Here is a 15,887-nt window from a genome sequence, read left to right on the forward strand (position 1 = left end):
CAAGCTACTTGGAAAGCTGATACCATCGCTATTTAAAAAAAAGAACATTGATAAAAAATATATTGAGCAAAAATACAACAAAGAATATAAAGTGGGAGGTAAAAACATATCGTTTCTACCATCAGTCATTAGTATTCTGCTCTCTGAGTATCTAGGTGGACATTATACACTGTATTTTCCAAAAATATAACACTAGTGCACTGCACAAACACAGTCTATGGTCAACAACTACATCCCTATGCTGCAGTACAAGGTGTTGTTTTTTTTCTGGTTGAAGTCTCAGGGCCTCATTTATAACATTTATTTGGATTTATTCTTACACATCTAGATCAAGTGGTGACTTTAATGCCTGATTTTTGCCTGATAAAGTAATATAACTAAGAATTATGCAACAGTAATATCCAGGTCATAAACAACACCCATACTATGTGAGTAATCTGCACGCTAAAATGTGTTTGCTTCTGTATGGATCAAATTTAATGCAAAACATTGTAAATGAGGCCCCCGGGACTAGAACAAGAGCCTGATCACCACGTAGCTCAGCAGGGATCTTTTTAAGAAGTAGGCTGCACATTTTCCACTTTCGACAGTGTCACGGGTATCTTCCCCTCCTCTGTACCTGGAGGCTTGGTGACCACATTCTCCGCATGCCTAAATCCTCTCCACTTCGAGCCCACCAACTCCCCTTTCCCCGGTCTCTGGAAGAGCCTCTCTCTCAAGTTGGACCTGGGAAGGATCCAAATGACGACCCCCATCGCTGTCATGGCCGAGCCCAGGCAGGAGAGCCAGATCCCGGCCGCGGTGCTGAGGTGGAGCCCTTTGTTGAAGCTGATTGCTTGGGTGTCCACAAAGAACAGGTCTCCCTCTCCGAACGACTCGATTTTATGGGGAGTGGCGTAACCGACTGACAGGCTGGCGATACCTGCAGTCAGGATCAGGAGACCCAGGGCCAAGGACACCTGGATGGAGAGAGAGAGGAAAAGATAGAGCCCTTAAGTGTGCCATTTTCTGCAAGCCAAGGCTATTTTTCAATACGTGTCCCACTTTACTCAGCACTCTTCACTTGTTATTAGGAAAGGTCATTTTGCTCTTTGTGATGGTGAAAAAACCCCAAATTGCCAAATAGACAGAGGCTTACATGCACTCACCATGTGGCTAGAAATAGCACAACACTACTGCTGGCACTTTATCATGCAGAGACAACAGCTTAAAATGCACTGTATGCACAATTTTATAAATAAATAATAAATAAGAAAGAATATCAGAATTCTTACAGTTGTTGCTGGCAAGTGAAAAGAATGGCAGGCCCGGCAGTTACAAGTGAACGGGCAACTGGCCAATTCAAAAAATCCCCAATCATTACTCCCCAAAACAGAAATAGAGTAATTTAAGTATCTTTCCTACAACTGAATCCTCAACAATGTATATAGTTGTAACTGTATGTAGTTTAATAAGGGTTGCAAAAAAAGCTTTTACATACCCAGTGCGCCTCAGATTAGCACTTAACCAGTTCGATTCTTTTATGCAGTTGCCAAGCAAAGTGCTAATTACATTATGAAGTCTTTTTCTGTCTTTTTTAAACCAATTTCAAGTCAATCAGTCATATTTTTATTACCATCGCAAAAATACAGAACACTTATTCTTTTTCAAGCATGAAAACTTTTGACTATAAAATCAGCTGAAAAGAAACCAGATAATATATAACAGTAATGTAATGGTAATACTGTAATTGTAGCGTTTATTTTGCTTTAACATTTCAAAAGGTAAACCATGTGGATTGCCCTGTAGTTGTTTTATATTGGAAAATATTACTCTAGACATTTGCTTTCATGCATCTATGTTCAGCTTATTTAAGGAAAGTTAACTTGCTAAATGACTGATATAACTAAATGATGGCATACAAAAGCTTGTAAGGTTAGTAGTGAAACATGGGCTAGCCTTGACAGAAAATACATGGCTTGTTACTGGATGTGCATCATTGAGAGTATTGTATGAGTGAGCATTTTAGTCCTGAAAAAGGTTTAATAAAAGGTACTCGACCCCTTTCACTGGGAATGGCACTTATTATATGTTTTATACAAACCTGAAAATAGCATGTATCATTTCCTGTGTGCGTCCCCTGAGACAGATACCAGCTGTGGGATGAATCATTATTATGTTTTATCAGTCAGTGAGTGATGTATATGAAATGTCAGGGTAGGACTGACTAAATTCATACTGTTTACCTTCATGATCACATTCTGAACTTTATGGATGATTATGGTCTATTAAGCAGTGTATATCTCATGGTATGGTTTAATGACCACAGCTAATTGATTAAACATTTGCTCTTACTTTAAAAATGAGTGTTTTATAGGCCTACACTGCTTTTGAATTGAATGTAAAAACAGTAATTTAAAGACACAGAAGGAGAGATATCAAGTCAATTCAAACAGCTGGAACTTTTACCTTCCAGACTGCTGAGTTCCACCACAGGTTTAACCTCTGGCTCTGGACGAACCCCTGATCCTCCGGGTCTCTCTCCCACGCGGAGGACGAACACTCCTCATAGAAGTGGTGCAGATAGGAACGAACCCCAAACTGAAGACAGTTAGAACCCGCCTTTAAGGATTGTGAGGACAATGTGACCAAAGAGAACAAACATGTTGTCAGTAAGTATGGTTGTACTGAAGGGTTTTCCAATCACTCTTTCTTTCATTTAAGTCACCTCACTGCCAGAAGACTCCCCTCCTGAGCCAGAGACACAGGCCTCGGAGCACAGCGCCATCACACCTCATACAGCTTGTACACCTGCAATAAAAAAAAACACACAAATTGTCAGTAACACACATGCAAAATCCGGAGCAGATTGATGTGTGCGCACGTCGGAGAGCAGCACAAACATTGTTTATCTGCTGAATATGGATTTCCCTCAATAAAACCTTCCCCTCAGAGACTCGTCATAAATCTCGGGCCGCGTCGCCAGGTTGCCCCACTTATTGTTGCAGCATGTGAACGATTGACGGCTACCATGGCCCTGAGGTGACTCTATTACCACCCACGGATGAGTCACACATATGCAATAGCGCGCGCACTCCAGTCTTCCTCATACGCATACGCGCACATGTCCTTCTGTTGTTATTCTCATGAGGCGGTTTGATTGATTCCTTTCATTCTCCGTCTTCTTGAAGCTGTCACACATGCCTGATCTCAGCCCGGATCACTCAGTAAGTTACCAAAGCGCAAATTGAACCGTAACCCTGACACGCAGACACACAACAATCACCAAAGGATGTAAAAAAAAACAAAACAAAACAGAGAACATCCTGGTCAGGTAAATTCATAGCTACTGAACTCAGCCTTTATTGCTTAAATCTGGGAAGCTGACAGGATGAGTTGTTACCAAAGTCTGTCCAATAAAAGAAGCTTTTTGTGAGTTTGTGTGATTTGTGTTTACAAGCCTTGGTTCCCCTTGTAACTGGAGATTGTGGGGGTGTATACAAAACTACTATGAACAAACAACAGAATAAACTCTTCATGCCAACAAAAAGAACTTCTGTTCAATACAATAGCAGCAAGTGGAAGAAAATAGCATATACATACTTTGCAATTTCATTTGGCTGGTGTGAATTAGGTCTAAATTACACGGTACAGTATTATCTTCTAAACATAATGCTAGCCAGACTTCATCAGCCAAGAGTGTAATTTTTATAGGCTTTAATATTCCATTTTCATTTTTTCTCTGGGTTAGTTTCTCCTCCAAATGACCTGACCTTTCTGACTTTATTTACAGCGAGCGTCGACACAATTACGAGTGTTAATTTACTAAATAACGAGGCACGACGAGGGTCATAACTAACATAGCGTAACTTTAATTTACATTCATGCTTTCTTTTTAAATACATTTATAGAGCACAGACTTGTGACTCCAGTGGTAGAGAGTAACTACTGTAAGTACATTTAATTTACAATTTTTAGATAATAATAATTTTCCTAAGTATTTCCATTTCATGCTGCTTTATACTTATATTTCACTAAATAGCAGGAGGAAATGTTGTCCTTACTGCACCACTTAGCTTATTTGATAGCTACTTATGGTGCCATGTTAAGTAGTTTTAATTAGCAGCTACAACATTCAAATGCTTATGTATAATGGTGTGTTATTATTGAATTAGACAATGTAATTTGTAGAATAACAAGACACCAAACTTAACAATAAGTACATTTTACCTGCTTCTTCCACCATTAAGTGAGAGTTTGACCATTATAGTGAGTTGGTTAGTGATGTTTGGAGTATGCTGGTCATGATCAGTGTTGGGGAGTAACTAGTTACATGTAACAGTGTTACATAAGTTAATTACAAAATAAATGTAACTGTAATCTGTTACAGTTAATGAGTAAAAATGTGTGATTAAATTACAGGTACTTATGAAAATGTTGACGATTACAAAGGGGGTTACATCTGAAGTCAGACCTTGAAGATTTTGCTCAAGAGGGTTTTTTCATTGTTTTTTTAATATTTAACATGTTATTGAATACATATATTGCTTTTTTAATTCTTTGAAATCAATATTTTTTAATTGTGTAAATAAATCATGATGTGGGCTTATTTGGAGCACACATGGGCTTAAGTGGTGTAACAGTACCAATGAAGCCCATGCCAGATCTTTGACTTTTTTCATAAAATATCTTTATTTTATATTCCAAAATCTACATGAACTAATGAATACATTTTCAAATGAGAGGTAAATCTTTTTTTGTAAGAAATGATCTCACTTATAAATCATGTCAGTATCCATGAAAAACACCTGAACCTGAAGATCTTGGTGCTTAATGGATACACTTACCCTAACAGCTGAAAACATTTGTAATCAAATGTAATACGTTACATTACTTTGATTACGTATTTGAAACAGTTACATTACTTATTACATTTTAAATAGGGAAACAAGTAATCTGTAACCTGTTACATTTCCAAAGTAACCTTACCAACTCTGGTCATGAATTAATGTGACTTGGAACAGTATTCTTTATTAACCTAATCATTCATGAGCTACCACATCCGTCCTGTACAGGCTGTTTACGTAGAGCGCTGTCCATGGTGCTGGCACTTCAAGTTTGCCCCAACTTTCCCCCTGACTCACACGCCACATTAGTCCTGATTTAACCCAGTTAAAATGCATATTACCAAAAAAAGCACGTTATTTCCCTTCTCCTCCTTGCTGTTCCACTCTCTATATTAGGATTTTACATATGATTTCCTGTGCTGATTGCTCACAATAAGACATGATAACTTCTCGACTGGCTGGTCACATTAAATTAAACCAGACAGAATCATAAGGTGGTCATTTCAATCCAGCGCAGATAAACAAACCGCCAGCAATGGACATCAGTGAGTCATCGCGGCCATATACAGCCTCAGTATCCAACACTTTGCTCCATCGCACTTCATCTACAGCGAGTCTCAGGTTTTTCTACCCCACCTCCTTTAACCACCTCAGCTGCCCCCCTCTCCCTCTTCAGCCTAACCGAGTTTTACGACCACTGAAGTACTCAGTCTTACCCCCTGGCCGGAGTGCTCGCTCTTCTCACTGGGGATCCATGTGTTGTCGGACCGGTTGATCTCCAACGATGCTGCTGATGTGAAACAGAGAAGCGGAGGCACTGAGCATGCGTGTAGATGGAGGAGAAAAAAAACAAAAACACATGAAGTTTAGATTATATTTCTCATTTATTAACCTGTAATCCCTTCTTTTTCAGGCACATTCAGAGATCATTCAAAGCGTATCCAGGTGACCCAATTCAGTTAAGATTATATGTTGGTTTGTCATTTCCAAACCTACAGACACACTACATTTATAATATTACAGAAACATATGGTATATGATGTCATTCCTTTAGAAATATAGGTGAGTATTAACCAATGGAGGTCATAACTATTCTTTTTTCTCTGAATGACATTAGGTTTTATTATTATGTCTGTATTATAAGTCAAATTCTTTATTCCTCATTATCTTTACCCTCCTCCTTATTAAAACAGAACTGCACACTTTACAAAACTTTAAAATGCTATAGGAAAAATTTAAAACACAAACCATGGATCTATATACCACGGGAGATTAAAGCATTAGTCACTCTAAACTCACTATTGGGCATCACAGATTATACCCGCCTAAAGGAGTACTGAGAGGTATTATAGCTACGCCAGATTAAGACTCCCTATATATTTGTTACTGTTCCTGTAGCATCAATAGTGTCAGTAACTCAGCTGAGTTGAGCTGTATGATTTTTTCCCCCACTGGCACATTCTGCACCTGTGTAGATATTATCCCTTTTAAGTTAGTTTAGTCCAATGGGCTTTTTGGTGTTTGGCCACAGGTGCTTTGGAATTGGTTCAAACTTTTCTTGAGTGACCGCGTCTTGAACTCAAACCATCCAGCTAACAGACCAACCAACCTTTTTCCCAAACTGCCCATCATCTTAACCAATAGGCTTTAACTGATCATTATGGTCAAAAGTATTTTAACATACTTTTATGTCCTTCTGGTTTGTGGCTGTTTCTCATGGTTTGGACTAGACCTCTAGTTTCCATGAGGGAAATCTAATGCTACTGGATATAATGATATTTTAGATAATAGTGTACACTTTTTGGTAACAGTTTGGGCAAAATCCTTTCCTGTTTCAATATGACAATAACCATGGTACACAAAGCCAGGTCCATAAATAAATCGTTTTCTGAGTTTGGTGTGAAAGAATGTGACTGGGCTGCAGAGAGCTTTGACCTCAACCCCACAACAAATACAAACTAGATCTTAGTGTCCAATATCATTAATGCTCATGCGTGTTCAGCTCCAAAATCTTGTAGACAGCCTGAAACCAGAAGACCAGAGTCTGTTATAGCAACATTATTCAACCCAGTGGTTTTGGAATGAGATATTCAACAGCCACATACGGGTGTGATCTCTGGTTATCCATTCTTTGTTTAGTCTAACTTTAAGAATGAAAATGAGAGCAAATCTCCCTCCCTGCCTTGTACTCCTAAATGTCCATTGTGGTAAATCAATATGCAGAAATCTTCAATAGATTTTACATGTGGGGTCCCACAGGGTACACTTTTGGGACTCAATTCTCAATTTCTTATGTTTTCCATGAAGCTGCTTTATTGTTATAGTGATTCTTTCTGACTTCATTGTTAATAATTTTTAATACATTGAAGGATAAGTTTAGTGTTATTTTATATTTTTTGTCATTGTCAACAAATCCTGTTAGGATTGTAAGGATTAGTGAATACCAAAAAACATGCATTTGTCCATTGCTGCAGACTGCTTGACTTCCCTTCTCCTTGGCTGTGACAGTGAGCCTAAACCCTTTTCATCCCTACTTAAAATGAAAACAGGACATTAATATTTACAGTAGTTGTTTTTGAACATATGGATAATCCCAAGGACTATTTTCAGCTGCGGTTTATTACACACTAGTATTATGCAATTATGGCAGTGGGATTGTGTGTGGGGGATTCACTCAAATTAAACTATAGCGCCCATGTTCATCATTTGTTCAGTTCATTGTTGGTTTTGGTCTTTTCTTTGTTGGCATTAAGAAAGAAATAGCACCGACTTCATTCTGCAGGATTATCCTTTTGTATCATAATAACAATAACCATGGAGTATCAGCCTCAAGGAATACTAAATTACTGTAATGATCTTTTATTTGGGAGGTAGTTTTTTTGTTGTTGTTGTTTTTTTTACACTCTCAGAGTTTCTAAACTGTCCATCAAATGGCAATCTGACAGGATAGTGTACTGAAATTGACTGTTGCACTACAACAGCTGTCAAAACTAAAAATGTCTCTGGGAAAGAAACGTTTTTGGAACTCTCGTTAAAGACAGGATCAATCCAAGGCACAATCCATAGAAGAAATAATGTTAAAAGTAATATCCTCACACACACACATACACACACACACAGACACATACAGACACTTACAATCCACAGTCACATCCTGCCAATATGTGATCTGTAAATATTTCACTGTTTCCTGAAGATGCATTATTTATGCAGACTGTCATAACAGATCCCAAATGAAAAGAAAACAAATACAGTCATTTTCACATACCCATCCGATCTGTGTGTGAACAGAACATTTGCTACCAGGCAGAATAAGTGTGTGTTTGTGTGTGAGTGTTGTGTGGTGTTGCGTGTGTGTGCATAGGGATAGTGGTTCATCATGCCTGCATATTTGTTATTGGGACACAGTATGGTAAGCCATAAAAGGCAGGATAAGACTGTTTCCAAGGTGCCCTGGTGAGAGAAAGACATGGAAAACTGGTCTTGTTTGTCATTCATCTCTGCATGCACACACTACACACACTACACACACACTACCCACACTACACACACTACACACACTACACACACACTACACACACTACACACACACTACACACACACTACACACACACACACATGACCAAGCTGTGCTCTATCAGAGAGAGAAAAAATTTCCATGGTTACAAGTCCAGCAAGGTCAGACACAGGAAGTGAGTGCTAGGTGTTGATTGGCTGACAGATAATTACACTTGCCTTTAAGAGGATGTGCAAACAGGATTTTTTTTATCTACTCTATTTAGAAGCTGTTGTAAAGCATTATCAGTCATTTCAGCTGCATGCCTTACTGCCCTTATTACTTCCCTTATTCATTGGCCTGGGAGAGTTATCCTTTAGTGTGATAAATTATACATTTTGCTGGTCTATCTTAAAAACAACCTGTGCATCAACCCACACCGGCAGCCTATAAAGCCCGCCTGTCAATATCACGGGACACACACGAGCCATCATGTTAATTAGCTGTGAAAAGCCTTTCATTTATTGGCTCGTCAAGTAGAGTGGGTAAACTATTTTCCAAATATTTAGGTTTGATGACGGAGAAGTCTGTCATTTCTCTCTACCCTTATCAGCTCGGCAGGCAACAGCGGCGGCTATCCCAGCATGCACTGCAAGACACTTTTGACAAGTTGGCAGTTCAGCGGAGCGCTAATCGAGGCATGGAGACATTCACACCTATGGAGAAAGTTTCCAATCCATTTCATTTTCCACTCTCCTCCCCGGTTTCTCATTTTACCTCAATTTTGAAACACCATTTATACCTTTTCAGCACATAACATTGTTATTATTCCTACTTGCATTCACTTTTTCTCTCCCCAACTCAACCATGACTGTTTTGTAATCTTACCATATTGTTAAAACTAACTACCATTTTCCTTTTCTTCTCTCTATCTCAAACCCAGGTATACCTTATGGATTCACAAAAGGTATTTCAAAACTCAAAATCATCCTATTTTTCTATCTGAAAAGCAGGGAAGGCTTTGAATTATCTTTTAATTGCACCAGAGGCTTGTTACCTCCAATTCCCTCTTATTCTCTCTTCAATTCAAGCACACAGTCAGGATACATCACTCTATCTCAAAAACAGGCATACCTTTTTAATTGCATAATTAAAAGCTGGTTAAACTCTCTCTGCCGCTCTCTATCTCATTCTTAAAAGCAGGTGCACGGTTACGGATGCGCTCAAGCTGTGTTAAAACCTCAAATCTTTTGTTATCTCCAATAGTAGCTGTGCTTTTAGTAAGCACACATTTTAATTGTACAATAAAGCCTCTGTCAGGCACAAATTTGCTCTCTCTGAGTGTATTATATGAAGCGGAGCTGCTGCTGCGCTGGAGGCAGGGTGATGGCAGTGAACAGTTCAGAAGGTCATTGGATATGTTTGTGGGTGCAGGGCCAGAGAATGGCTGTGTTACATCACGCAGAGCGTCAGATAATGGCACATTAACATGAATAATGCATCCCATGTTGACAAGCGGAGGGAAACACACAGAGTCTAAATATTCTATAAGGAGAGGAATTCATAGAATAGAATAGCACTTTGGGAACTAATGGGCCGTCAGGTGTCACATGCTATGATGAAGAGGCAGAGGAGTGTGTGCATGTGTGTGTGTTGATGTGCGACTGCATGACTGTGTTTCTCGTTATTGTTCAATATGGGCCGTAAACCCTTTTCTCACAAAACCTTTTTAAATGTATTCTCATTTTGGGCTTTATGCTTCTCACTTGTGCTTGTCAGGAAGGTAAAGTCTGTTTTTTAAAAATATTGTTAAGTAGTGCATGTGCAGTATTCACTATAATTAGATTTCCAGATAGTGGAAGTGGAGACGAAAAGCAAAAATAAAGCTGTCATAATGTGCTCATATGTTTTCAAGATGTGGACAGCTACCACTATTGAAAAATGTTTTGACTGGCGCTTTGATTGATTTGTTTTCTGATGTGAGTGGTGGAGGAACTATTAAGATTCTTTACTTTTGTAAAGGGAGTGATTTCACATCTCAAAAGAACTATAACTACTATAAAAGAGAGTCTTGTATTTATTCATGTTTCTCAAGTCAAAGTAGCATTATCAGCAAAATATAAGTATCAAGAATAAATGTATTCAACATCCAGGCAGTGTTGTATTATTAAACTTGGATTATTATTGCAGATGCATTAATGTGCAGCATTTTAATGTTGGCTGGGCTGTAATTTTAACAAAACAAACAGATTAATTATTACACTGTATCATATATTATATGTTTTTTATGTAAAAACTTAATCTGTGAAGCAACTAACCATTTTAAATGTCAAACACATGCATAAATTGAGTAATTTTTTGGCTCAGAAACTGTATAAAAAGTAGCAGTAAATGGGAATATACAAGAAAATGATCTGAAAGACCTCATAATTGTCCCTTACTCATTTGTTTTGTTGACACTGGCTTTATTTCTTCATGGTTTGGGTCTGCTTTCCTGTAAATGTAAAAAAAAATTGTAACCATTTTTGTTCCGTTTAAATATGTTTTTCTTTTCTTCTAACCTTATTTAAAAAACCAACATGTAAAAAAGTATTGAGGTGGCAAATCCCTTTCCAAATCCCAAATCCCCTTCCCTTTGCCACATTTAATGGAGGTGATGAAATGAACATAAAACATTTGTAATAACACCAAAAAAGAAAATATCATATGTTTTGTGTATATCGGCAGTGCATGACCAAATCAAATATTCCATTTGTTTGCCAAAATGTGATTCACAGATAAAAAATATACAGCATGTTATCATACATATGGATGTTTTTAGAGGTCAAAGTCCCTGTTGAACTGTTATTAACAAACTGTTTATAAAACTCATTAAGGAAGACACTCTAAAAGACATATTTGGGATTTGGGTGGATGTCCTGTGTAAAAAGTAGTCAAAACCAATCACAGATATGGAGCATAAATCCATTTCATTTAGCTTTATTTTACAGTTTGGATGGTTATCAGTTGAAAATGAGGAAAAGTAAAGGTGATAAAACCTTGTTAAGTGTTGTTTTAAATGTTTTAAGAGGACCCAGGTATTCTACTACTTGCCATGGTACATTCAAACTCAGTGATCCTGGATTGAGAAGCCCAGGCCAGCATATAGACCCTCATATGTACACAGCAGTTAACTATAAAGAGTAAAAGGAGATAAAAGTAGGCACAAACTGACATTTTTCCACTATATACTGTTTCTTGCCATCATGAAAGTGATTTGAAATTAGGATAAAATCATTATTATTAACAGTTCTAGTCATGTTTCAGCTGCAGGGAAAAATGTTTTACATATCCATTTAGATTGTGAATGTTAGAGGATGAAACATACCCAACTAAAACCTCCTTCCATAAAGGCCCTGAAGCATGGCTCCTCTTCATCTTTCGCCCCAAGAGGATACATTTCATCATTCATCTACTGATTATCATTTTAATACACTATATTCTGTATTCAGATGAGGGGCTATCCTGGGAACAAATCCACTTACATAATCCTACTAAGGATTGAGCTCCATCCACCTATCCATATATATGATTCGATATACTGAATTACCCAGCTCACGTCTCATCTCGTGCATCTCAGACAGACTAACCCACTTCTCTTCCGTTACCCGGAACAGACTGTGCCTGGAGGGGAGGCTGGCCACGACAGAAGGCCACTGCAGAGCTGACTGGTTCAGGGGTCCATCTCACTGGGCTCCTTCTCCTCCCTGTCTTCCCCCAAGTCATTACAGCGGCAGATAGCAGACAGAGGGAATGGATGGGTTTCATTCCAACGAGGCGCTTCCAGTTGTCTGATCATTCAAGGTCACATCGAGCAGATCAATAAGACTACACTGATGTATGGGCAAGTGGAAAACGTGTGTCTGGAAGTAGTACATAGACACACACACACACACACACACACACACACACACACACACACACACACACACACACACACACAATCACAAACACACACACCAGCAAGGGGTCAGACGCTGTGTGTTATCTCAGTTCCCAAATCTGGCACTAGATGTCAGTGGAATGCAGTAGAGGGCTTTGTAGGTGCTTGAGTTTATCAAGTTCCTTTGTTTCTTCACAGTCTCCACACAGTGGAATAACAGCATACATATTTGAAGCCTTATAATTTCAGCTTTTATCTCTAAGACACCTTCTTTACAGCTGCTTTGGTAACAGCTTAAGTCATAACTCTCAAGTCTGTTTTAAAACAAGTCAAGCGCCCATATGAACATACACACATTGAACACTGGTTTTAGCTGCTGTTATCATCCCTCCTTCTTATACATGCCGTTAAAAGACCCTTACCTAATGCATTTACAATGTAAGCAATGGGGGACAAAATCCTTGCTTTGTGTCAAAATACATCTCAAGCTCTTATGGGGCTTCAGCAGACCATCACATTTCCAGCATGAGGCTTCAGCAGGCTGTTTTAATCAAATCATGTGGATATCTTCCAAAATGACTGTGTTTTTAAGGCAGAATTCCCCTTATGTGCTGAAACACTGTCAAGCAAACAACAAAGAAAGAAAGAAGGAATTACTACTATTACTAAAGACAATGTAACTCTGGAAGATCCCCACTTGATTTGATCAAAACAGCATGATGAAGCCTCATACTGGAAATGTGAAGGGGTACTTTTTTTTTTTTTTTTTTTTTACTATTTACCACAGTTAAACATGCTGACAGTATGAATACCATCACCATTTCCATCAATCCGTCAATACTGTGATTATTGTTGTTTTCAGAGGACACCGTGAACACAAAGCAGTTTTCCTGCCTTCATCAGCAGTTTTGATTTTGTTTAGTCACAAGGAAGCAGCTTTCTATTGGTCAACAGATAACCTCAGCACCTGTCTGCCCAGTTCTAGCTACTCTGGACTTCACTTTCTTTACTAACAGTAGTTATAAACACACTGAAGCACAGCTAACTTACAGGTGATGAGTCATAACATTGAGTGCGAGTGAGAGTCCAAACTCCCTGCATCAAGGTCGCACACATCATGTTCTTGTTCGCAGGTCAGCTCCAGCTCTGCAGGTGTTTGTTAGTAGTGATGTGGAGGAGGTGTATAGAGGGGCAGTCAGTGCTAGTGGCCTGTAACAGCCCAGTATGAAATTTTATCTGCCTTTTAAAACTGTATTCAACTATTAACACCCAGCAGATAAGAGCTACAACAAAGTTCTTGTACTCTAGAGGTAAATAAATCAGTTTCAACAAGAAATATTATTGAAATAAGTAGGAGTTGTAGTAGAATCTAAAAGACAGTGAGCTGCATTTAAAGTGATTTCCATTCAGGTGTAGTGCTGGGTATCATTTATAAAATGACGATACCAGCACCAAAGTACCCTTAAAGTGATACTGATACCAACTGAGTACTTCATTCGATACACATAATGTGAATAGAAGCATTAAATTGCATAAAATGACACCACTCCTCCACGTCCAACAAAGCTTCAATATACAACCACTGTTAAATTGACACTGACACTAGTCGGATATCATAAAATGAAACCAGAGGACGAAAATCTCATGTCGACTGAGGACAGTATGTAGATTAACGTTAAATAGTCATGTTTATTGTTGCAAACATCTTTGTTTTTCTAGTGTGACGGAACAACGGCATACATATTTAAAAGTCATATAACATCTTTATGCATTAAATGCCTCCCAAACAGCTGCTTCAAAGATACATTGAATGCACCAGTGGTTTCCATGAAGCTAAGTGTGTCATCAATATGAAACTTTCATTTAAGACGGTGTTTGCTGTCACATTGCGAGAGATCAAAGTCTCACAATATGGATTCATGAGTTTAGGTGTAATCACATTACAACACAGCTATATGGAATATTTTGCTCTGTTGGGGAAAGAAATCATTATCATATCAATAACGCCATTTATCATTGATATAATTAGATAGCTGACTGTATGTCATTGCAAACTGGCACATATCCTTTCTATACTACACCTCCTCCACGTTGCTCCAAGAAGTCATTAATGTATCCTAGTGTAATATTATCACACGGCTACATTCCTCTTCTCTATCTAATCGAATTCATCAGTCTAATAGGTCATAATTAATTGCTCCATTATTAATCGAATGATGTCATACCTACATGCCTGAGGGTGAAATTAACTGTCTGTCACCAGGAGCCTTGCCTTTGAGCGTGGATGTATGTGTATGTGCTGGATGTGAAGTGGTTATTGTTTGAGCTTTTTGCCCAAATGCACGGTACTCAGCGGTGTCAAAAGCTCATCAGACTCAACATTCAAGTGATCAAATTCATCACTGTTCAGTGTGACCGTGTGATTACTGCTGATTACCTCGGGTCAAAAGGTTCAAACATCATTGAGGAGGATATTACACCGCAGTGGGACATGAATATTTAACTGTCTCATTCTGGTGATGCTCTCTCTTTGGCTAACTTGAGCCAGAGGAGATGATGATTAGCTTTGCAGACAAGGCTAACGACCCAGGATGGATTAGAGTGGATGGCCATCAAATACACCAATGACATGGAGTGGACAATCTCAATCATGTAAAGAAGAAATGAGGTAAAGCAGCTGGTGGGAGAGGGCTTGAGTCAGCCAATTAAAACAAAAATATGTATATATACTGTATATATATATATATATATATATATATATATATATATATATATATATATATATATATATATATATATATATTTCAATAGGAAGTAATTATAGAGAAATGCAATAAAAAATGTCACTCATGTACTTTTAGTTGCTTTTTCATTTCCTGAAGACTGCAAATGACTCTATTTCCTTAAATGATGATTTAACACCAGCAGTAGTTGAGTTTATTGCTCATTATAAAATTTCAAAGTAAATTAGGGATTCAGGGAAAATTATTAGAAGAGTGGGGAAGGGGACGGGGGTCAGAAAAGTGGGAAGTTAGGTATTATTTCATTTTGCTGAAGGAATGGTTCTCCAAATTGTTTGGGAGTACAGGAGAAGATTTTTGTTTTTTACTTTCTCTAAGATTTTTATTAAGATTTATGAAACATTTTGTGTTACATCATTAACATGGCTTTTGTGTGCAGCACATGTCATATAGGTGTGTTTATCCACACTGAAGGGCATATTTTTAGCAAATGGTGGTTATGTGAAAATGATAGAACACTTTTCATAATAATCTGTGTCTGATATTGTTTCCCCCCCCTAACAAAAAGCTCAGTTCTCCTATTAAAATCATTAAAATGGCATTTATTGATTTTCCCTTATTAAAAATTACAGAATCTATAAATATGCAAATAGTTTTCATTTCAGTTTAAACAGTGGGACACAAACTGTCTCCTACTTCACTGAAAAGTCCCTCTCAATTTTCCACATCACACATTCACATGAAAGTTGAATAGTGAACTATGATTGGCTCCGAAGTAGTTGTGATGTCACAAATCATGCTTATAGGTGCACCCCCTTAAACTCCGATTTTAAACGAGCACAGATAAACTTTCCACCTTCAGCAGATGAATGTAAAAAAAAAGGCCTTCTAGTGTCGAACAT

At 38.1% G+C, this 15,887-nt stretch overlaps 1 protein-coding gene across 1 annotated transcript; it reads right to left on the reverse strand.

The window, feature by feature from the left end:
* Positions 1-554: 554 nt before the first annotated feature.
* On the reverse strand, positions 555-2,767 carry nrsn1l (neurensin 1-like). The gene is made up of 3 exons (XM_062435363.1): positions 2,708-2,767; positions 2,449-2,601; positions 555-959 (listed from the first exon to the last, which is right to left on the reverse strand). Exons 1-3 carry the CDS (start codon positions 2,765-2,767, stop codon positions 555-557), a joined length of 618 nt encoding a protein of 205 aa, XP_062291347.1.
* Positions 2,768-15,887: the final 13,120 nt, after the last annotated feature.

This window comes from Scomber scombrus, chromosome 16 (assembly GCF_963691925.1).
Source record: "Scomber scombrus chromosome 16, fScoSco1.1, whole genome shotgun sequence".
NCBI lineage: Eukaryota > Metazoa > Chordata > Actinopteri > Scombriformes > Scombridae > Scomber > Scomber scombrus.

Bases quoted from the DNA above. Each gene is read 5' to 3' on its own strand.
- nrsn1l (XM_062435363.1), bottom strand. From the start codon at position 2,767: ATGGCGCTGTGCTCCGAGGCCTGTGTCTCTGGCTCAGGAGGGGAGTCT. The intron at 2,602-2,707 runs GTGACTTAAATG...CAATCCTTAAAG, and splicing joins GGGAGTCTTCTGGCAGTGAG to GCGGGTTCTAACTGTCTTCA. The intron at 960-2,448 runs GTAAAAGTTCCA...CTCTCCATCCAG, and splicing joins GGAACTCAGCAGTCTGGAAG to GTGTCCTTGGCCCTGGGTCT.